Consider the following 24187-nt stretch of genomic DNA (forward strand, 5'->3'; position numbering starts at 1 on the left):
CGGATCCAGTCGAAACAATTAGAAACAACGCCTCTAAGATTAGATTAGATTTAGATTGTATCATGCAAGTTGGCAATAGATGCTATACATATGCAACGGTTGATACTTGATCATTCTACTACATTATTATTCTGTACTCAAGAAATATCATTATTGTAAGTTTTTCTTATGTTGAATTCTGAAAAGGCACCCACTTGCATGGACAAATATCCAATTCATACACATGTTTAGGTATTTTTCATTTTGTCTTCCATGAATGCTGTCTTAAAGACGTGCAAAACTTACCTTTGCAGATTCAAGACGTGTATGAAACTACTTACCAAACATGTGGGCAATATTGGCCGTACATTCATCACTACATTCTCCTTGCAATCATTCTCATGCAGATAACCATGATTGGTTTATTTGGACTGAAGTTAAAACCAGCTGCTTCTATTTCAACCATTCCATTAATCATATTCACATTGATGTTCAATGAGTACTGCAAGATGCGTTTTCTCCCTTCCTTCCACCATTATTCTCTCCTGGTAAAGTTACTAACAATTATTAATGAGGACAAGTCTATATGGTTAAAAATAAGACAATGCTAACCAGTAACTTAAGACATGGTTAAGAGAATCAAACTATTAAAAAGTTGTTATCATGCATCTCCTCTGTGGTTTCTAATGCATTTTTGTTGTGACGTTGTTGGGAATAATCCAAGTGTAAGTTTCACATTGGGTAAAAAATACAAAGTTAAACATTATATAAGATGAAAGACCCATAAATTCATTGTTTTAAGATTTTGGGTTAAAAATGATATCAAATGTCTTATGTCTTAGACTAAAGTCATATATATATATATATATATATATATATATATATATATATATATATATATATATATATATATATATATTCTCCCTGATAATTTCTTTAGAACCTTAAGCTTTTTGGTTAAAAGTGGTGTTAGACTTATATGTGGCCAAGTGTTCTTGATGCCTTAACCCTACACGAGATAAGTCTCACCACATATAAGTCATCTAACACCACATATTTGTATTGTGTCTTTGAAATATAATATATATATATATATATATATATATATATATATATATATATATATATATATATATATATATATATATATATATATATTATAAAATATATTTTAAAGATTCGGACAACACCAAAAATATATCTTATCTTATTTATATTATCTTATTTTAATAGATATTTTCTTATCTTAATAAATATATACTCTTTAAATTTTAAATATTTGTACGTATATTTACATATAAAGTTTATTCAAATTTTAACTAATTAATTATCAATTAAAATTATCTCATGATAATAAATCTTTTAATCTTTTTATTTTATTTTATCTCATTTTATCTTATATCTTTAGTTTGTTTACCAAAAGACTTAAAAAGTCTATAAAAACAATCTTGAATTCACACAAAATACTCATTCATTCTCTTACTAAAAAAATTCTTTCTTATTTCAGTGTGAGTATTAAAAAGAGTTTTTTTTCTTGTCAACTCTCATTCAATATTTGTCTTTCTCTTACTATTCAAGACTTGGTTTCAAAGAATCGTTCCAAGGAATTTACAAGTTTGGAAAATACATCATTTCTTCTCCAACTTGATTCGACAACAGTCTCTGTTTTGTTTAGGTAAGATCAATCTGACATAGATCAATCCAACAAACTCAACCCAAATTCTTAAAAAAGGAGCCAAACCATAATCCGACCAAAATAATTATAAGACTTCTAAGCATCTTTGTGGAATGCCTTCCAAAAAACATGGTTTTGGCCAAAACTTATTAGATCTTAGAAAACAAAAAAAAATGCAATCTACCTTCGAAACATGTTAACAGTTATGACACCTAGGAGAAATCGATACTGAAAGATCGAGAAGAATGGCTTTCCTTTTCTTAAAAAAAAAATCGAACATCATCGATGCTTAATCAAAAGGAAAAGGAAAAAAACACAAAAAGCACAGTTTTAAACTAAAACTCAGAAGAAGAAAAAATGCAACAACCCATATAAAGCTGCAACAATTTCAATAACATGTTAAACACACAAAAATAATTAAAAGAAAAAAAAAAGCAGAAATAATACACACGGCATGCAAAGTTCATTTTCATAATCTTCACTTCACTTCCTCATTGAACTAAAATAGTAAAATTACGCAAAATACAATAATGGCAGCATTATTATTACAGCGCATCATCATGAATGTTAAACATTGGATATTGTACAAAACTACTTTAAGAAAATTAAGGTAGTAATTTGTTATTCTATAAGATAAACCTTTGCCCAAAAGATATTTTCCCAAAAGATAAAACCTTTTTCGACCAAAAGATAAAACTTTCACCTTTGCGTGATGTTTGTTCCACTCCATCACAGTTTTGCATGTATAGAAATGAAGCAAATCATATAATAAAACTTGCATGTAGTAGAGATCCATGAGATTTTAAACAAAGATAAGTGAAGTCTAATCGCTACAAGTAATCACAATAACCAAATCATGCAGTAATAGATCAATTGTAGTTTAGTGTTGTACCAAGTTGATGGTCTTTAGAGAGTTAACATTCAATCATTTTCAAAAATTTGATAATTTTAGTGCTTCCTTAAAAGATGGTAATCTTCTTGAAAGACAGACACAAAAAATATTTTCTACAATCTAAAATTAATATTTTTAATGTTAAAGTCATACCATGTACTGCTTAAATCCTCATATTTCTATCATCTTCTCAAACGAAAACTTATCAAACAGAATTATATATTATGTATTTGTAAATAACAAAAACACTTTGAATTTGTCAAAATTTAATGCTTATAAAAGTCATGTTTATCCTTTAATGGAAACAAACATATTTTAGAAAATAATTTGATAAAAATTAAGTTGTCACAAACAATGTTCTGAAAATTCCTTCAAATAAATAAAAATTTTAAATGAAAAAATTACTTTAAAATATTCTTTTTAGATATTGTAATATCTGAATTATTGCAAATATATTATAATAATATGATTTAAATAATTAATATCTATAGATTAAATTTCAATTAATGATTTTAATAACATAATTTAATATGTAAAATAATAAAATTTTTAATTTATTCAACCAAAAATATTAATTAACTAATTAAAAAAAATTAAATATATATATTAAGAATCAAATAGATTCATTTCTACCAAATGAACTTAATAATATACATGATCAAATTATATATTAAAAGATTATGTACTAAACAAGAAAATTTCTAAATAATAATCAATTTTAACAATAAAAAATATATTTAGAAACCAATTTAGAGATCAATTTCATTCCTAATCAAAATTTTGGTAGTTAATGTTAGTAATCAATTTAGAGATTGATTCATATAAAAACTATTTTAGTTACCAATTTAGAGACCAATAAAACTTTTTATTCATAATTGAAATTATTTTAGTTATTAATAATTTTTAATTTATAAATTATTATTTAATTAGTCACTATAGTAATTAATTATTTTTAATCACTAAAATTTGTCATCATTTAAAAATTTTCTTGTGTATTGTAAAAAATGAATGGATTATATATATATATATATATATATATATATATATATATATATATATAATATATAACTTACAATATCTTTAACGAGTTAAAACTGAATTGGTGATATGAAACCATTTGAGAAAAATGATTATGAAAAACAAATATATAATCTTTTACAACATTGAAAATAAGAAACATTGATGAACAATTAATCTAGATTGTACTATTCTTAAAAAATGAAACACCAATCTAATTCTAAAACATTTCATTGAGTCAACTATGACTATCTTTCAATCTTTTTAAATTCAAGTGCAAGACATAACTTTGAATGTTCTGAATGACGAAACATTCATGTTCTGATGATATCATTGCTTTGCAAATTATGATTTTCGAAGACAATTTTCCACTCGCCATTCAACACATAATATTTATTTGCCCACTTCTTGAAAGTCAGTGAATAAAGATTTTCATAATCATCATAGGCACGAACCTCTACTCCTTCTTGGATATCATCGTCATCTTTCAATATTGGTAAAAAATATTTTTCAACTTCTTTTTTATTGAAAAGAAGTCTATTTAAATTAACATTCACATCACTCTTTGTGAGTTTTTTTCAAGACATTCTTCACTATGATATAACACATAGTTTATGTAGTTTGCAAGAAGTGGTGATAAGAAGCGTTATGATCATTCTCATGAATCAAATATTCATGGGAACAAAAGCAATTATTCGACGATCCTTCAAATTTTTGGAATTCATTATTATTTGGCGTCATATTCTTTTCACCTTTTAAACCTTCAAAAAGAAAATGAAAAAAAATATTTATATATAATAACAAAATTTTGTGCATGGCATATTCTATAATAATATTCAAATCTATCAATCAAATATTAAAACACGTATTTATGATAAGATATTATAAATTATATACTAACAACAAAAAGTTATCTATTGCAAATTTAGATGTAATTGTGTATTTTCAAAAACTCATTTTTAACCACTTATACATATTTATACTTAAAAAACGCATATACATATTTACACTTTAAAAACACATTTATACATTTATATATATAAAATATATATATCTCAATAATATAACACAATAAAAACACCTATCTCTTATTATGTATTAGTTTTAAATATACACAATAAAAAATACGTAATCAAACTTTAAACATACATGATGTAATTTTACCTGGTTGAATCAAGTTAGAGAAGAAATAATGTTTTTTTTCCAAACCTGCAAACTCTTTTACGACAATTCTTTGAAAGCAAGTTTCAAATAATAAGAGGAAGACAACTACCAAACGAGAGTTCACAGGAAAAAATCTCTTTTCAACACCCAAACCCAGAAAAGAAAGAACTTTTGAGTAATGATGAGAAATAAATGAGAATGAATGAGTATTTGATGTGAACTCATATTGTTTTTATAGACTTTTAAATCTTTGATAAAGAAACTAAAATATAAGATAAAATGGAATAAAATTAAATTAAATTATTAAAAGATTTATTATCAATTGTAATCGATAATTGATTAATTAAAATGTGAATAAACTGTATATAAATGGATACAAATAGTATTTAAAATTTAATATTAAGGTACGAAAATATCTATTAAGATAAGATAATATATATTAAGATAAGATAATATATTATATACTAAATACAAAATTCAAAATAGTTATATTATGACATCCAATTTCGTCCTATGATAATAATACCAAAGTATGATAAAATATAATTAGTAAATAAATGAAAAAATATTAAATACATTTAAAGAAGTAAAGAAAAAAAAGGTGAAATTAAGAAAGTATAAAATATAAAAATATAAATAAATAATAAACAAAATACTAAAGTGTGTTTTAACTTTTTGTTTTAAACAAATAAAAAACAATATTAAAAGGATAATTAAATAAAAATGTTTGTTTGTTTTGTTTTAATATTTTTATTAAGTTTTCTTTCTCTTCCAAGAGATTTTGGTACGAAAAGTCTTCTTTATATCAGCACACCTCACTACTTTTTCAATACACACTGCTTCAATTCGCAGAACCTATTACATACGGATGAAAAAAAATATATCTCTACTTGTGGATATTTGAGATAAAATTATTAAATAAATATTTTTAATGAATATATATTGATAATGGATATGAATATTTAATGGGTGTTAATAATTATTATCTAAAGAAAATATAAAAAATTATTATTATTATTAACTTTTATTTTAGTATTTTCTAAAACTTATGTTATAAAAATAATATTATTTGTAAAGTTACCTTTTAAAGTAGCTTATAAATATATATAAAAAGGCATATTAATTTTTAAACAATCACTTATATGTATTTCTTTCAATTAAGTATTTTTAATATTACGTATTCTATTATTAATCTTAGGCTATATTTTAAAATATTTTTTAACGAAATTTAAAATAATGTAAAATTATCAATAATTAATAACGATATATGTGTGCGTATAAACATATCTAATACAAAAAATTATTAAAAGGGAAATTCATTAAATAGCTTAAGGATAAAAATAATTATTAGAGGTTAGTAATGTTTTAAATAATATTGCTTCTAGTAACGTCTCAAAACTATTATGAAAATCAAATATATAATTTTTACAACATTAAAAATAAGAAATTTGATGAACAATTCATCTAAAATGTACTATACTTAAAAAATAAAACTCCAACGTAATTCTATAACATTTCATTAAGTCAACTAAGACTATATTTCAATCTTTTTAAATTCAAGTGCGAGACATAGCTTTGAATGTTCTGAATGACGAAACATCCATTTGATGATATCATTGCTTTGCAATTTATGATTTTCGAAGAAAACTTTCCACTCGCCATTCAACACATAATATTTATTTGCCCACTTCTTGAAGGCCAGTGAATAAAGATTCCCATAATCATCGTAGGCACAAACCTCTACTCCCTTCTGGATATCATCGTCAACTTTCAATATTGGTAAAAAATATTTTTCAGCTTCTTTTTTATTGAAAAGAAGTCTATTTAAATTAACATTCACATCACTCTTTGTGAGTCTTTTTTCAAGACGTTCTTCACTATGATATAAGACATAGTTTCTGTAGTTTACGAGAAGTGGTGAATAAGAAGCATTATGACCATTCTCATGAATCAAATATTCTTGAGAGCAAAAGCAATTCTTTGACGATCCTTCAAAATCTTGGGATTCATTGATATTTGAGCTCATATTCTTTTCACCTTTTAAACCTTCAAAAAGAAAATGAAAAAAATATTTATATACATAATAACAAAATTTTGTGCATTGCATAGTTTAGAATAATCTATAAATCTATCGATCAAATTTTAAACGTACATGATGTGATCTTACCTAAACAAAACAAAGACTGTTGTTGAATCAAGTTGGAGAAGAAATGATGTATTTTCCAAACTTGTAAATTCCTTGCGACGATTCTTTGAAGCCAAGTCTTGAATAGTAAGAGAAAGACAAATATTGAATGAGAGTTGACAAGAAAAAAAAAAACTCTTTTCAATATTCACACTGAAATAAGAAAGAATTTTTTAGTAAGAGAATGAATGAGTATTTTGCATAAATTCAAGATTGTTTTTATAGACTTTTTAAGTCTTTGGTAAACAAACTAAAGATATAAGATAAAATGAGATAAAATAAAATAAAAAGATTAAAAGATTTATTATCATAAGATAATTTTAATTGATAATTAATTAGTTAAAATTTGAATGACTTTATATGTAAATATACGTACAAATATTTAAAATTTAAAGAGTATATATTTATTAAGATAAGAAAATATCTATTAAAATAAGATAATATATTAAAATAAGATAATATAAATTTGTTGAAATATTTGACCAATGTAGAAATATGTTAAGCTAAGAAGACAAATCATATATATTACATTAGTTCTGGATTTAACTAATGTAATATCTTTCACCAAGGGATCCATAACACTGGTTTTAAATTATAACTGATATAAGATGTTCTTCAATGATAAATATAGTTTATGTACAGTCACATCTACTGAATTTAATTTGAAGCACCACCTAAATTTATATGCACTTTAATTGTGTCATATCAAAGAAGTTGTACATCTATTTATAGACGAATTAATATCTAGAGACTTCCTAGTACTACGCAATAATGTTATCTCAATCAATATTGGTTGGAATAATGATAGCAATTTGTTTTCATTGATTACTTAAGTAATTCGGGTATTAAATCTTAAGAATAAAATTTTGATTATAAAATAAACTGAATAAAGCATATTAAAAGTAGAATTTACCTTTAAGATTTCTCACATAATGACTCCTTGTTTTCGAAAATAAATAGTTTATATTGATTATATATGGTTAAAAATATGTTTTGTGGAATTACTTAATTGGGTCCCAATAAAAATTCATTGATACTCTTGCATGGACGAGTATTTATAAAAGATATATAAATACGGTTGTCCAAATATTCACTTACGTGTTTATATATCTAGTGATCATATATTAAGTATGAAACCAATAGTAAAAAAAAAATAAAAGATTAAAAAGATAAGGTGAGTATTATTATACCTAGGGTACTTTTTTTTTGGAATATTCAATAATTCAATCTAATTTAATTAGATATTGAGTTATATTTCATCCATAATTAAGTCAAACTCAACTTAATTCAATTTAAAATTTTGCTTTTAAAAAAGTTGATAATAAGTTTAATATAAATAACCTAAAATTATTTCAAATGAAAAATTATATTTTGTATTTTGATGTTATTATTTCAAATGAAAAATTATATTTCTTCTCTATCACCCCTATTTTTTGAAGAACACAAGCTCTCCCTCGTGGGAAGAATAAGCACACCAATAATATATATGTTGCAAGATTTTATTGTTTTTTTTTTTTTACATTTGATTGAGTGGACATGATGGCTAGGTGGTGATAATGTTGATTTATAATTATTTTTTATTGATTATTCATGTAAGTGCTAATCTTACTAAAATATTTTAGTAATTTATAATTGTTTTAATATTCATACAAATGAAAAATATTAGTTGTCAAGGTCTATCATTACATGATGCTTCAGGTTCTAAGATACCAATAACATCGTCGATCTACATCATTTGAAGTTTAATCACCATCAGTGTTAGAAGTTCTTACATATGGTTATTGAACTCATGTCAAGAACTTAAGAAAAAACTTACAATAGGATAATGATAATTCAATTTGTGAATATTGTGACAAGTCATATAATGATAACAATAAAAATATGAAACTACTAACACGGTCATTGAAATCATTTTTATATGAATCTTAACATGGATGTTGATAAGAAACAAGACATTAAGTATTGAAAAGGATGTAAATATGACACTAATGCCATGAGTTTGACACTTGTTGAATTCAATCAAAAGAAAACTCTTGTACTTGTTAGGATGATAATAATTGATTGACTTTCTTTTAAATTTGTTAAAATATATGCAAGATTTGATTTGATTTGAATGCCTAGCACTAAGTGTTTATTTTTGTCTTGATTCAAAACTGATAATTAAACCTTAAAAAAGATTTGTGACTTGAATTACATGAAAATATATTATAATTAATATATTTTTAATTGTTTAAATTACAAGAGTTGTATGGTATGATATTAAATATTGCTACTTTTGGGATTATTATTTTTTTGGGCTAAAAATATTAAAACTAAAATTGAAATAATTCATTTTACATGTACGATTTATCTTCTTTTTAAATTTTACACATTTCATTCATAAACATGATCTTATTAATAATTGATTTTTTTGTTCTTTGTATAAAAGTATTGTGATTTTTGTTTAAATTATTATATTTACTTTATGGGCATAACTTTGTTAGTTTGGACATATTATGTTGTGTTTTTTTTATGTCTTAAAATAATTTTCATAAACTTCTGATGACTTGATTTATTACTTTAATTGAAGTATTAAATTTTTTTATAAACACTATGTCATTTTCCTCAAAGAAAGCACACCCACTTGTTCATCCTACAGAATAAACATTAGGTCCACTTGTTGAAGGAAACGAATTTTAATTTCCCAATATATCATAATGATTAATAATGAATGAAATGAGATTAAAAATATATTTATATGTTAGATAGATAACTAAAAAATAATAGAATTCGATATGGAGTGAGTATTATGTTATGTAACATCCCAAAAAATACAACATAAAATCATATATAGAATATCCACGTATTAACAATATTACATTTCAGTTCTGAGATTAAGAAGTACAGTTCTGGCCGAACAGCCTTATCAAAAATACTACAGAATTTAAACTTTACAATTCTACTGCCTAGACCGAACGGTTTCCAAAATTACCTACATCGAACGATTCTACAAAACTAGAAGCAGAATAATAACCAAACGGTTCTAAGGTTCGGCCTTCACTTCCACTTCTACCAGAGCTTCTTCCAGCAACTCTTCTCCTTCTGCTCACATCCACAGGATGATCATTGCAACAGGACAATACGATCGAACGGATAAAACAAACCAGACAGGAAAAGTATAGGGTAAGCTTATGTAATTTAATTAATTCTATAAAACATTTATTTCACATAAATTTGATACACATCAAATAATCAATCATGCAAACATCCAATCATACATTTCCAACCAAAATCATACGTCAAAGCATGCAATGACCGACCACTTCACTCTGACTGTCCGGACTGTATGAATTTTGTGTAGCTATGACGTTTTTGCACCCGAGTGATGTAATAACTATGATATCCTCAACAGCTGCCACCCGAGGTTAGTCCGTTCCGTCCATATTCATCTTATGGTCTAGGACCTCCTGCCATTCCCACACATGAGTTACCTTCTCTACGTGAGAACGAGTAATCATGGAATATCAAGATAAACGCTAGCTCAGCTTTGTCCACATTCATACTTTACCATTCCAATACCATCCATGAGATATTCCTCCTTGGAATTCTCTTTTACATCCATACTATTCCATTCATATCACATTTCCATTATCATCATACTTTTAACATTAACACATTCAAACTAAATTTAAGAAAGTCATAACTCATTTCCAAAACAAGACCGAACGAAAGACCACCTTTAAAACTAATCTAACAGCACACTTAGTGTAAGACCGAGCGATCTTCCACTTATACACAGAACATGACCAAACGGTCCATGCGAGATAAGGCTCATAATCAGCCGAACACTCTTGATAATATTTGGGCATTTACTTGTAACTCAACAGTTACTACAGAACAGTAATTCACTGGACAAAAAACCTAAAAAGGTAACAAATACTAAAGAATACCTATGATTTTAGACTGAACCAAAAATTATAATAACTTTTGTTGGAACCAGAGAATTTAAACCAAACCCTACAAACTTTCGCTGAACACTATTAACTTGGACCGTACGCTTTGGAGTTTAGACGAACACTTTTAATACCTAATGCAAATATATTAAGGAATATTATAATACCGAACACCACTGAAACCGAGCACTTGGTTTATGACCGAGCACTACTAAGACTGAATACTGTTTGACGCAGAATATCCAAAAACACGGAATCCCATAAAGAAACCGAACACTGAAGAGACCGAGTGCTATTCTCAGACCTCGTACTGTAGAGACTGAACGCTCCAGCTAATAAAAATACATACATATATATATATATATATATAATCAACCATGGAAACAACCTAACATCTATTCTCATACTGAAAACGACTATCATATTGATTTACTTAACTCATTTGAATATTCTGACTAAGTGGATATAGAAAACTAAACATAACTAAGTATTTTAGTATAACAACCTACCAACAAGAGACAAAACGGTCATTAACTTAAATTCTCTTTAGAAGGAGAATCCAGTTAAGACCAAACACACCAAAGAAAAATCGAACGGTCAGGAATTATTACATAATCACTCTGAGACTATATTCCTACTCATCTCATGGCTTTCATCAATTATCAATACTTCCAAACAAACATGCAATATTTCAACATCAACAATCATCCATCATAACACCATTCCAACAATAAACAATCATCAAACAAGAAACTTAATTAAATTACAAGCTTCCCTTACCTCTAACGTAGTCGAACGCTCAATGATGCAAGATATAGCTCACCACTACCAGAAACCTAAGAGTTCTACAGTCACGTTTTAAGAAACTAAACCAAACAAAAGACCAGAAAAACTCAGGATAAAATGATCCACTCATGCAACAAAAATCTGGGTTTGCATGTGAAAGAAAACAAACGTTCTAAGGAGAAAGTAACTCACCGGCTTAAAACCACAACTTGATCGATTTAAATGAAAGCCCTTGATGCCAGGAGAATTCAAATGGTGCTTGAGTGGTGATCGGAAGAAGAAAAGATGAGAATTTCTTAGAGAGAATGTGGAGGAAATCTAGAGAGAAGGGGGAGAAAATGGGGTTCAGCAGTTTGGAGAAGAAGGGTGCATGTAGAAAGTGAGACCAAATTTCAAAATCTCAACTTAAATACCTCCTGCTAAAACCGATTGATCCATTCTCCTATAGTCACCTGGCTTTCACTTTCTGAAAATCTAAACCCTTTTCTTTTATACCTGACTTCCATTGCTTGGGGTTTTTAATGAGTTATGACATATTGCACAACATTTATACTTTACTAATGACTTAAATCATATTAACCAAAGTATTGTTTAAAATGTGCCATAATTTATTCTAATATAATTGAAATAGAACAATAATTTGATGAACACGTATAACTCGAACTATAAGTCAAATCAATTGTTAATACTCTGTCGACTCTTCCAAAATAATCATCACATCTTAAATTATTTTATTTAATTTTTTAAATCCTTTGACAGAAATGAAATGTGTTGATTTATATTGTGATGTGAATATTTTAATTAATTGCAGTAATTTACTTATGTATATTAATAATTGTGCGTTGGCATTGAGAAATAGATGTTCAATTATTCTTTTAGTATTATTGTTTGTTTAGATAAATATTAAAAAAAAAGGAAAAAAGTGTATTTACAGAGAGATTGAAACATATTTAAGATTATTAAGAATATGCAATCCTCAAATAACTCATCTAATACTACAGATCCAGGTATTATTTTTGGAAGATCCTTTGACCATGTTTCCATGTGACACCGTTAAGAGTAAAAACATTACTCCCTCTAATGTAATTTTCACACAAACGTAATCATTATCCTTACCAAGTTGCGTAGAAGAAAAAAGCAAGAAGCATTGTTAATTCTATGTTTTTAATGCATCTCTTAAGATTGAAAAGGTCAGCCAATCATGTACGGAGGACTACAAAAAATAAATTAGAGTGTATTATTTTTATATATAATGTTTTCTCATTTTATTTAAATATAAATATTCAGGCTTAATTTATTAGAAAATTATGAAGTTTGAGTTTATTTTGTTAAGTTCTCTTAAGCTCTATTACTTTTTATGAATATAGATTTAAAGTGTTTTTGTTTTTATTAACTAAATAAGATACGACTACATAGGAAATTAAGGTATCTTAGGTTAATTGTTATAGTAAAATCATAAGCATCTGACTCAATCAAAGGTTTGGAAAAAAGTCAACTAAGTTAGTAAAATAACATTCAGAGTGACATCTTCAGAATCACTTCACTTTCTTTCATCTCTATCTTCACCTTTTCCTTTCACTCTACACCACCCGACCAATCACATTCCATTGCTTCAACTCTTTAAACTCAAACCCCCGGAAAAAATATTCGCAATTTGCATTCAATTCTCACATCCCAAATGGATTCAAAGTTTAAAAATTTAAAATTTACTTCATAATTATCTCCATTCAATCCATGGACACGAAATCGTTAACAATCCGTACACTGGTCTCCTCCCTCGCTTCCTCCTCCGATCAAACCCGTCTCGCCGCACTCCGCCACCTCCGCCGCACCTCCAACGAGGACCCCGCCGCCCGCCCCCTCATCTCCGCCGCCGGCGCCGTCCCCCTCCTCGCCTCCGCCCTCTACTCCCCCTCCCACTCCATCCAAGAACACGCCGCCGCCACTGTCCTCAACCTCTCCATCTCCGACCGCCTACCCCTCCTGTCCTGCCCCGCCCTCCTACCCGCCCTCGCCCACATCCTCTCCCGCCACGCCACCTCCTCCGCCCCATCCGCCGTCCAATCCGTCGCCGCGACCCTCCACAGCCTCCTCGCCGTGGTAGCCGAGTTCCGCCCCACCGTCGGTGCAAAACCCGAAATTCTTCGTGCCCTCATCAGCATAATGAGTGATCCCGATTCGCTGACGAGGACGATCAAGGATGCTCTGAAAGCATCTTTCGGAATTGCACTCTACCCGCCGAGCCGAACAGCACTGGTCCGGCTGGGAGCAGTTCCCGTGCTCTTCGCTCTGGTGGCGAAGGACAAGGACGGGAAGAGAAAAGTTGGCATAATTGAGGATGCGACGGCGGTGATCGCGCAGATTGCGGGGTGTGAGGAGAGCGAGGACGCGTTTCTTAAGGTTTCGGGGGTTTCTAGGTTGGCCATGATGCTGTGTTCGGAAAGTGGAAACTGTAGTTTGAGGACAAAGGAGAATGCTGTTGCGGCGTTGTTGAATCTGGTGAGATATGGGAGTGAGAGAGTAGTTGGGGAGGTTAAGAACAAGGTTGCGTCCTTGGATGGGATCTCCTACGTGCAGGAACACGGTAGCCCCAAAGGGAAGAGCAAAGCCGTGGCTTTTTTCAAGCTTCTGCTTGATGGTGGAAGCAGTGCTGAAATTGCTCAAGATTTGTATCCTGTGCACTCTGATTAGGGTTCAAGTTGCTAGTTGCCAAACGTAGTTTGTTTTGTATGTAAACTAGTCTCAGATTGAATACTAAAATTTCAATGTTACTACACTTTCATCTAACATTAAAAACATTAGACAAAAGAAGCGTAGGTTTAGTTTTGGGTGGTAAGTTGTTGGTTGGTGAAACTCTTGTTCATCAAACTGAGCTATGGAAATATTTGTTGTGGTCTACATTGGTATAAACAAAGACAGTTAATGATGTTACTGCAACCTCTGTTTTTGCCTTGCTAGTTTTGTTTGTGGTTTTGAATTAAATTGTTGGTTGGCGTTTGGAAGTACTAAAGATTCTTCATAACATGTGAAATAATGTATCAATGAAGCAACCTTCAAACAAATTGTTTCAGTATGTAGTGTAAATAATGTACCAATCAAGCATCTTTCAAAGAAATTGTTTCACTACGTAGGGTTAAGAACTATCTCTTCGTAATTTGATTCAGTCACTTCTCTTCTACTTTGTTTTACTCTTTCTCTTGCCACGTTATTTACGATAGAGTCTAAATTCGATCGGTGAATATATGCTAAAGACATTCTGATGTTCAAGTTAAATTATATTTATCGATTAATTATTACAGTTAAATCTTAAATGTTTAGTTAATACAATCGCCTACATTTTTACCATCTATATTTATAGATTTCAAATTGAGTTTTTATTAAGACTGAACTAATTACGACCTAATATCACCTAAGTATATTTTTATCTTGTTAATAAAAAATAAGACTTTTAGACTGAACTGTCACTGAATTGAGTATTCGATCATTCGTTTGCTTAGTTGTGATTTTTATTGGAATTGACTTGTTATATGCTTGATCAGCCGGTAAACGTAAACTGGTCTGTTGAAACAGTACAGAAATGTAAAGCAAGATGAAAGTCTCTAAGCACGATGCAAACATTCTCATCTTATATTTTGCATGTCCTTTCGTGTTTGCTGAAGGTTTCGATTGCCCTCTTTTTGTGTTGTCTTTGTAAGCATAGCATAAAGAGGATCCACTTTGCAAGCCATTTTAGTTTTTAAAACATTTTTTCTTTCGTTACCCCTTCATTAAGGGAGACTTCTTCCAAACGCCTTGCTTTAGAATAATGGTTTTTGCTTTACACACACTAATGCCTTGCATGGTTGTTGCTTCTCACAAGTTTTTCCTTTTCTATTCACCAAACCCTTTTCGTAATGCTTCTCTTAATGCACCCTGTTTATTGGATTCCATATGCTTTATTAAAATCATCATTGTCATATTATTGTGTGATCCAACAAAAAAAAGTTATTAGAATTCAATTGTAGGTTTGAGTCTCAAATTAATTAAAAGAAAAAAAAGTTAACCATCATATAAAAAATAAAAAATAAAAAATCATAAATTTATTGTTTGAAGATTTTTTTTGTCAAAAATAATATCAATTCTTTATATTAGATTGGATTAATTTTTTTTATTGGTGTTGGTGAGTTCAAGTTTGTCGTAAATGTTTCGACTTTAAGTTCATGATAGAGTGGTGTAATATTTGCAAATTTTCTTATTTTCTTCTTTATAAAACGATTTTTCACAAAAAAAAAAAATATCCAATTCTTAAATACAGTTGAATATAATAGAAATGTGTAGTGAGTGTTACTCCTTTAGAAAGGTATGGCTGTGAGAGCTCAGTCTTGGAGGTGTGAGGGATAAGATCAGATTGCATATTCTTAGAATGACGGTTTCATGATAATCTATGAATTGGCAAAAGCATTTTTCAAAATTTTCTTCTCTCTAAGGATTAATTGGGAGAAGAGAATATGAATCGATTCCAAAACCATAAGTCAATCGATTCCACTGATGTCACAGAGAAGGGAATGGGTACCTACTGTTATTTGTTTGAGACTTGTATATATATAAGCTAAACTTTCACAGCTTTAAAGAATTTAAAATTAATAGCTTTTGTTTGAAAAAAGAGAATTTAAATTTATTAAATTTTAATTTCTTTATTTAAATGGAATATTTCAATTATTACTAAATAATAAATAAAATTTAATAATTGTTATCTTGTGATGTTTATTAGAATTGGACAAATGAATGGAACCGTGTTCCTGTAAACTTGTGTTCCTGTAAACTTGTAATAAACTTTACAAGTAGGTTGATGTAATTGAATTAACTTACATAATGGTTTAAATGAACTCATTCAAATTATAGTAAACTAAATTAAATAGAACTCTTCTAAATTATATAAAATATTTGAATTATTATTGATGAGCATCCTATTTTAAAGTATATTTTTCAATACTATAAGTTATATAGTTTACTTCAAATAATAGTCGTAACTAGAAGCAATTCAATTTTTATAAACTAAATATATAGAACAATTCAATGTCAATAATCGATATGGTTTAGTGAAAATATTTTTGAACAACCTTAATGTTTCTCATTCAATGTTACTTAAGGTTTTTTTTTTTGTTAAAGTCTATTAAGATTTTTTCATGGGGATAAGATTTTTTTTTTCAATTAACATAGATTGATGTTATTTTTAGTTAGTGTTAAGTATTATTATTTTTACTAAGACCAATTAGGATTATTTCTTCAACGTTAATGGTCCAAACTAAACTCATTTATTCATTTGAACTTAATTAGAAGCTTGAACTTCACTTGTTAGAAAAAATTAAACTTAAACTTGCTAATTTAACTCATTTATAACTTGGTTAATTTTTGTTTCTGTGAAAATTGTCTTAAATTCTTCAGAAACTTTATCAATATAATATGGAACAATAATTTTAATACTAATGATAAAAGGAGGCATAAATTTGTTTTCACAATATAATTCATGTATTGAAAAAGAAGTTAATCCAATATTACTAATAGAAATTGAACTTAAATAAGTGTACTAACATCTCAATTCCATAAGAATAAATATTGATCATGTTTAGTTCTTAGAATATTGTTAATTTCTTTGTCAGACATGTTAATTACATTCAAACTTATACTACATATATGTTTAAAATGACTTAATCGGATAGTTTATGTCAAACTTATTTAAAAAAAAATAGTAAAACTATTGTTCATCATCTTACATGACCTATTAAAGATGTTAATAATAATAGATATTCTATTATTATTTTTGATATTAGAACAATATTAGAAATGTTCTCTTTCATAATTTAGTCCTATTGACTTAGTTTTATATTTATTTGTCTATTTACTAGGAAATAAATACTTTTATATAAATAATTTTATAAAATCATTTAATTTTTTATTTATATAGTGAATATAAAGATCCTTATTATTATGGAAAATGAAGATAAAGAACGAAATGAAAGAGGCTATAGGAGTACGTGGCAAAAAATGAGTGGTGGAGGAAAGCCTTCATGTTTGTTTTTGGTGACGTTGGCTAGCTAGCATGAGATTCTCACCACAATGGCCACCCAAAGTCGTCATCAGAAAGGTAATAGGAGTGGTAGCTTTGAGTGTAGTGGCTGTGTCTGCATCACCAAAACACCTTTCAAAACCCACATTAGCATAGCTAACAAAAGTGCTACCTGAGAAAGACAAGGAGAGAGAAGATACAAAAAAATAAAGAAGGGCTATAAAGTTTCATATTCATATAAAAGAATATAACTAATTATTCTATATCCCTAGAGAAAAAAATAAAACAATTTTATAATTTTATAATAGATAAATAAATCCAAATATTATTTTATAAGTGACTTTGTGAAGGTAAGTTAGATTTAAAATTTATTTTTTATATTAATAAATCATTTTGTATAATTAATGTTAAGAAGTGAACTTTAAGTTAATCGAATTTTATAAAATTAACTTAAAGTATATTTTTTAATATGGTATCAGACCATAAGTTAATATTTAGTCTCACGTTTTAATGTATGTCCATTTCTTAACATGTATCAGATCATTTATTAACGTTTGAGGTGTGAGGGAATATGTTGAAAGTCTCACATCAGTTAAAGAAAAAGTCAATTTATAATATGCAAACTTCATCTTATAAACCAGTTTTGTAGGATTGAACTAGGTTCGAGTTATCTATTGAAATAAAGTGTATGATTTAGAAGTGAATTAAAGTGTTGTTTTAAGTGAGGGGAGCACATTGACTGGTGGTGGAGGAAGTTGGATTTTGAGGGTGGTGGATGGTTGTGAAAATATTAGTGTGATGAGGATTCTGAGGGGAGTGGGTGACAGACCCACGTGACTGACCCACCATCACCACCACCACCCTTCTTCTGCTAGGCCCACTAGATGTCATGCTTGGCTTCATATCAACGCTATCAGCCAAACAAACTCTACCAAAACCAATACACTACACTAAACTTTCCAATTTAGACTCAATTAGCCTCTTCCTTAATCTCAATTAACCTTTTACAAAAACACTCTACAACCACCAAACTCAAACTTATGCACACCTACGTTAACTATATTTCTGAATGTTGTAGTTGACATGGTTAGATATTCTATATTGATTAGAGACAAACCATATTCATTGTATATAAATTCGTGCAAACTTTACTAGTTTTTTAAGATTGAATTAAGTAAAACATTATTCTGTCAGAGATTAGATAAATCAAGTCATAATTAAATTAATAGCTTTTTGACTATTATGCTCTTAAATATAAGGAATTTCACCTTTACTCTTAACCATAGCTTTTGATACAGTTGTAAACTATTCATTCAATAATAAAACCTTTCGTATTATTACTACAGAATCAATTTTTAAATTGTTTGTTGTTTTGATTATATTAGTTTGTATCGGAAGTTTTTTGGAATCTGACAGACAGTCGTATTTATTTACAGTATAAAAGAAGTTTTGTTGTATATAGATAGTTATCTGATCTAACTCAAACAACTATTTTCAATACAAAATCTTTGTGATTTGTACAAAGAAAAACACCAGAAAACTAAGAGGCAATCCTATTATAAGAGCTTCATTGTCGAGTCACAGTTGCAATAATTAACTAGGAATTAAAATCTTGAGGTAACAATATGGAGCACCACCTATTTGTAAAAAAGCAAGAAAAAGAAAGGTTGAGGGCATTGACATGATTAAGTCCTTTGACAAAAGGTGAACATTTTTTTTTTCCTTTCCACCGCCCACTAGTGCTATATTTTCCATTTTTCTGGTTCTTTTTTTGTTTCTAGCTCTCTTTCTAATGCTAGTGGTTGTATGTGATGGTCTGAGAGTCAAGTTTGAAGCATGTTAGCAGCTAAAGAGAAAGGGTTAAAAGCTTTGTAGTAGATGGGGGATGAGAGATGGAGGAGAAATCAGAGAAGCAAGATGATAGCCACCCGTCTCTCTTCTTCTCGGATCATGCCACCATCAAGGAAGAGAATTCTCCAAGAAAAGCCATTGGTGGTGGCAGTGATAGGCTGAAGAGAGATGAATGGAGTGAAGGGGCTGTGTCAACCCTTCTTGAGGCCTATGAGGCCAAATGGGTGCTCAGAAACAGAGCCAAACTCAAGGGCCATGACTGGGAAGATGTTGCAAAACATGTCTCATCAAGAGCCAACTCCACCAAGTCACCAAAGACACAGACTCAGTGCAAGAACAAGATTGAGTCCATGAAAAAAAGGTACAGATCAGAGTCTGCAACCACTGCCGATGCATCATCTTGGCCTTTGTACTCTCGCCTTGATCTTCTCCTGCGTGGCACAGGACCAATATCTTCACTCCCGCCAACACCAAATCCAACACCAACGCCAACCATACCACCATCATTTCAACCACCACACGCCACCACCAATAGTAACCAGGCTCTGGTGTTGTTGGATCCTCCTTCACTGGCTGTCTCACAAGCTCCTCCTTCTGCTGCTCCTCCACCACCCACACAAAACTCTCACGGATCCAATGGTGTTGAAAGACTAGTCAAGGTAGAGATAGATTATCATATGATGCACAATTTTTCATTCTGGGTGGTCTTTTATTTAACTCTGCCTTCATTCTTTTGTTTTTCCTTTTATGATCATGACTCATCCATTTCAGAATTATGTTTAACTTGGTGAAGTTAGCACTACATGGCTCAAAACCTTTTTGCTAATTATTCAGCTTTATGTTGTGAGTGTAACATTCTGTTCATAAGAGTAAAACTGGAAATCATATCACTAAACTTGTTCATGAAAAAATGTATATATGATTGTTGCTCCAAGCACCTTGAGTTTCATACAAAGAGAAAAAAAAAATGTATCATTGATTTTCTTTGCAACAGAAGGATGACAATTCACAGAAAGCAAGTTAAACTCATCTCTTAAAGAAAGGTACCAAACATGAACTGAAAAATGACATATTCAAATAGTTGTAATACACTCTACTTAAAAATTACTGTCAGTAAAAGTCACACTGTCTGTGATATAATTATAAACTGTTATGTATTGCGAATTAATTTATTTTACAATATAACTATTTCAAAATTATGTTATCTTGAAACACTGTATAAAATTTTACATTGATAACTCATGTTAAAATAGTTAATCTATATATTAAGTAAAAGTTACCAAGACCATCATTATACTAAATAAGCATTATTATACCAGAAAATCATTTCAAGGGACAAAAAAACAGTGTCTTAAACTGCAGGTGCTAGGTTGCTACCTATGAATAAAACTTAACCTTATATTATGCAGGTAAAATAGACATTAGAACAGACATAGATGGTTTGAGTGTGTTACCATTGTGATCTTATGTTTCAGAATATTATATATATAACACACACACACAACCATATTATATATATATTATTAATGTTTTGGCATTAATAGGAAGATGGGTTAGGAGGCAAGTCATGTGAGCATGTATCTGAGAAGAATGTGATGGACTCGGATAGTAGCACACCTGCTCTATACAGTGAAAAGGAGAAGGTGAGATGCAACAAGAGGAAGATGAAAAGTGAGAAGAACAAGAGGGTGAGAAGGAACAGTAACAGTAATAACAATAACCAAAACAGTGAAGACATGGAGATAGCAGAAAGCATAAGGTGGCTAGCAGAAGTGGTAATGAGGTCAGAACAAAGCAGAATGGAGACAATGAAAGAGATTGAGAAGATGAGGGTTGAAGCTGAGGCAAAGAGAGGGGAGATGGAGCTGAAGAGAACTGAAATCATAGCCAACACTCAACTAGAGATTGCTAGGATCTTTGCAAGTGTCAATAAAGGTGTTGATTCTTCACTAAGAATTGGAAGAAGTTCATCATGACATGGTTCTGTGTGTACATCAACATGATATATATAGATATATATATATATAGATTGAAGGAGGAAGAAAGTTGACTCCAGATTTTCAGTTGGTTTTTTTGTGCTATCTCTTACTGAATATTAAAAATACACTGATGTTAGGATATTAAATTTCTTTTTAATATAATTTAAAACATTAAAATTAATGTTTATCAGTGTATTTTAAGAGAACACCATATATACCATATATAGAAGAGGGTAGAGGTAAAACCCTTATCTCTCCTAACTTTAATTATATGTAGACTTTTAATTGTAATTAACCTTCTCTTTCATTAATTAAGAAAATGAAGGAATGTTTCTTCATTGTGTCTCACCTCTTTTTGCATGTGGTCTTTTCAATGGCATTTAAACTAATTAAAGCTCAATATTAATGTAAAACACAATTTGTCATGTGAAGGCACTTCATGAATTTTTATTGGTGTATGGTATTCTTTAGGTAACAATGCATATCAAAAGCCTTATGAAAAAGTCTAAAATATCTTCAATAATATAAAATCAACATACAAATATAAATAGAAAGATGATACTTTGACACACATAATCTTTTTATATTCATTTGATATTATCTTTTTTTACATTTTATTTTCTTCTTTTTCAAAAGAAAAATTTAATTCACTCTTTTAGAATCATTTTACCTTGTTAAATGAATATCATTAATGTGTGTTGATTTCATACAATAATATAAAAGCACACTAAAATTCTACGACATCTGAGCATATATTTTAAAAAATGATAATCAAACTGAAAAAAACTAATTTTTTTTTAAGCTTTTTCAGTCCCAATGGCATCCTTCTATATTATGATTTAGAAATAGTATTTTTAGTGAGAAAATAATTCTAATTAATAAAACAAGTTCTAAAGAGATTTGACTAAAGTGTTGCTCTTTTAGTTGTGGGGTAATTGAAAATCGCATTCATAGTACCCGTAGAAAATTAGATTATGAAAAAATATATAATGGGTGCTATGATCAAATAACTAGTTTTATAGTTTAGTCACTATTAGAACAATTATGTTTCTATTATAAGTTTTTTAGGTGGCTTTGCTGGAAGCTAAGTTCTTTTGCTGTATACAAAATAGCTAACCTGCTTATAGACTTAAGAAAATTTATAATAAAATTTTCACCTTTCTAACACATTGTTGTCCTAATAACATATCTTAATAAATATTTTATAGACTCAACATGTCTTTATAATGATGACTGTATATGTAAAGACCCAGAAAATAGAATAATAGAGTAGATAGAGATATTAAGATAACTTAATTGAGCTTTTAATGTTGAAATACATCAACAGTATAAATATGAATTTCTAAACACTGAGTTCATTATCTTAAAATTGTTTATCTCTCTAAAACCACTATTTTCTAATTTACCTCTTCCTTCTCTCTAGATTTCTTCCCCCATAGTTCATCTGTTCAGTAATCAGGGGCCACCTGAGTGATCCTGGCATCACAAGCTTCATATTCCTCCGATCAATTTCGTGTTTAGAGCGAGTAAGTGTCGTTCCTTAAATTCTCATGAATTTCTAGGATTTCTAGTACATGCAAGAAAGCTTTGTTGTTTGCATGTGTTTAACAGTATCCTATTCCTCTTTCTAACTTAATTTTGGTGCTAGGGTTGATCTCCTTTCATAAATCGATGGTCTATAGGTGTTCTTAGAATTTCTTGGAAGAGTAAGCAAATTCCTAAAGGGTGTGGAAGTTGTCTGGTTCGTTTAGAGATAAGGGAAGCTAGTTAATTTAATTGGTTGATGTGTTGTGGAACTGTATTGTTGTATAATGTTGTTTGGAAGTTTGCTTGGGTATGTAATTGAGTGAAGGTGTGAATTGTATAGTGGTATGAGATAATATAACCTGTGACCTTGTTGAACTATTCTGGTTTGAGTTGTTGGTGCTGTTATTGAGTGTGTTTAAGGAAGTGGAGTAGCAAAAATGGGGAATTGGGGTTAGGAGTTCAATTGGTCACTGGGGAAAGCTTAGATGAGTTATTTAGGACTTGTTAGAATCCCTAAGTCAACCAAACTGTGCCAAAAAAAAACCCAGTAGAATTGAATTTGAGTCCTTAGGTTGATGATTATGCAGTTTTGGATCATGAATTTGGTATCAAACTCTTTAGAAAGTGTTTATAAAGGTTTAAACATCCTTGGAATAATGTAAATTGGTATATGATTCAAGCAATGGGGAATTAGAAGTTGGGAAAAATATTCAGTTTTGGTAAAGTTAGGAGTTTTTCATAATTCTGCAGATATTTCTATAGAATTATGCAGAATGTGGAACATGCGTTGTTGACCGCTCGGTCATGCGTTGATTGCCCGTTCGGCCATATTCAGGTGCTTGGTCATTAATTGGGTTCAGTTTCTTTAGAGTCTTACCAATTCATGACCATTCGGTATTAGGTGTGGGTGGTCTTCCTTTTGTGTTTGGTCTTAACTGAGTTCTGCTTCTGTGGAGTTTTCAGTTAATGACCGGGCGGTCTTGCACTAGTACACAATCTGGTATTGATGTTCGGTCTTAACCGTGTTCGGCATTTGATGGGCCTTACCTGTTAATGACTGTTCGGTCATGCTTTAGTGTTCGATCCTAAGAGAGTATTCTGTCTAAGTCCAGAGTGTTCGGCTTTAGGTGGGTACTTTGTCTTGGTAGTGTTCG

At 29.5% G+C, this 24187-nt stretch overlaps 2 protein-coding genes across 3 annotated transcripts; both read left to right on the forward strand.

The window, feature by feature from the left end:
• The first annotated feature begins 13040 nt into the window (after window positions 1-13040).
• Window positions 13041-14578, forward strand: LOC124833037 (U-box domain-containing protein 18-like). Its single transcript, XM_047307405.2, has one exon. It carries the CDS (start codon window positions 13365-13367, stop codon window positions 14319-14321), a length of 957 nt encoding a protein of 318 aa, XP_047163361.1. The 5' UTR covers window positions 13041-13364; the 3' UTR covers window positions 14322-14578.
• A 4599-nt stretch (window positions 14579-19177) lies between these two features.
• LOC124833040 (uncharacterized) lies at window positions 19178-21691 on the forward strand. Of its 2 annotated transcripts, XM_088108301.1 has the most exons (3): window positions 19178-19380; window positions 19505-20186; window positions 21072-21691. In XM_088108301.1, the coding sequence occupies exons 2-3, from the start codon at window positions 19569-19571 to the stop codon at window positions 21501-21503; spliced, it is 1050 nt and encodes a 349-aa protein (XP_087964427.1). In that variant the 5' UTR covers window positions 19178-19380; window positions 19505-19568; the 3' UTR covers window positions 21504-21691. The 2 variants fall into 2 exon arrangements, with proteins under 2 accessions (XP_087964427.1, XP_087964426.1); XM_088108300.1 differs by lacking the exon at window positions 19178-19380 and having other exon boundaries at window positions 19396-20186.
• The last annotated feature ends 2496 nt before the right edge of the window (window positions 21692-24187 follow it).

This window comes from Vigna umbellata, chromosome 3 (assembly GCF_029865625.1).
Source record: "Vigna umbellata cultivar VRB3 chromosome 3, Vumbellata_1.0, whole genome shotgun sequence".
Classification (NCBI taxonomy): domain Eukaryota; kingdom Viridiplantae; phylum Streptophyta; class Magnoliopsida; order Fabales; family Fabaceae; genus Vigna; species Vigna umbellata.

Bases quoted from the DNA above. Each gene is read 5' to 3' on its own strand.
- LOC124833037 (XM_047307405.2), top strand. From the start codon at position 13,365: ATGGACACGAAATCGTTAACAATCCGTACACTGGTCTCCTCCCTCGCT.
- LOC124833040 (XM_088108301.1), top strand. From the start codon at position 19,569: ATGGAGGAGAAATCAGAGAAGCAAGATGATAGCCACCCGTCTCTCTTC. The intron at 20,187-21,071 runs GTAGAGATAGAT...TGGCATTAATAG, and splicing joins GTGTTGAAAGACTAGTCAAG to GAAGATGGGTTAGGAGGCAA.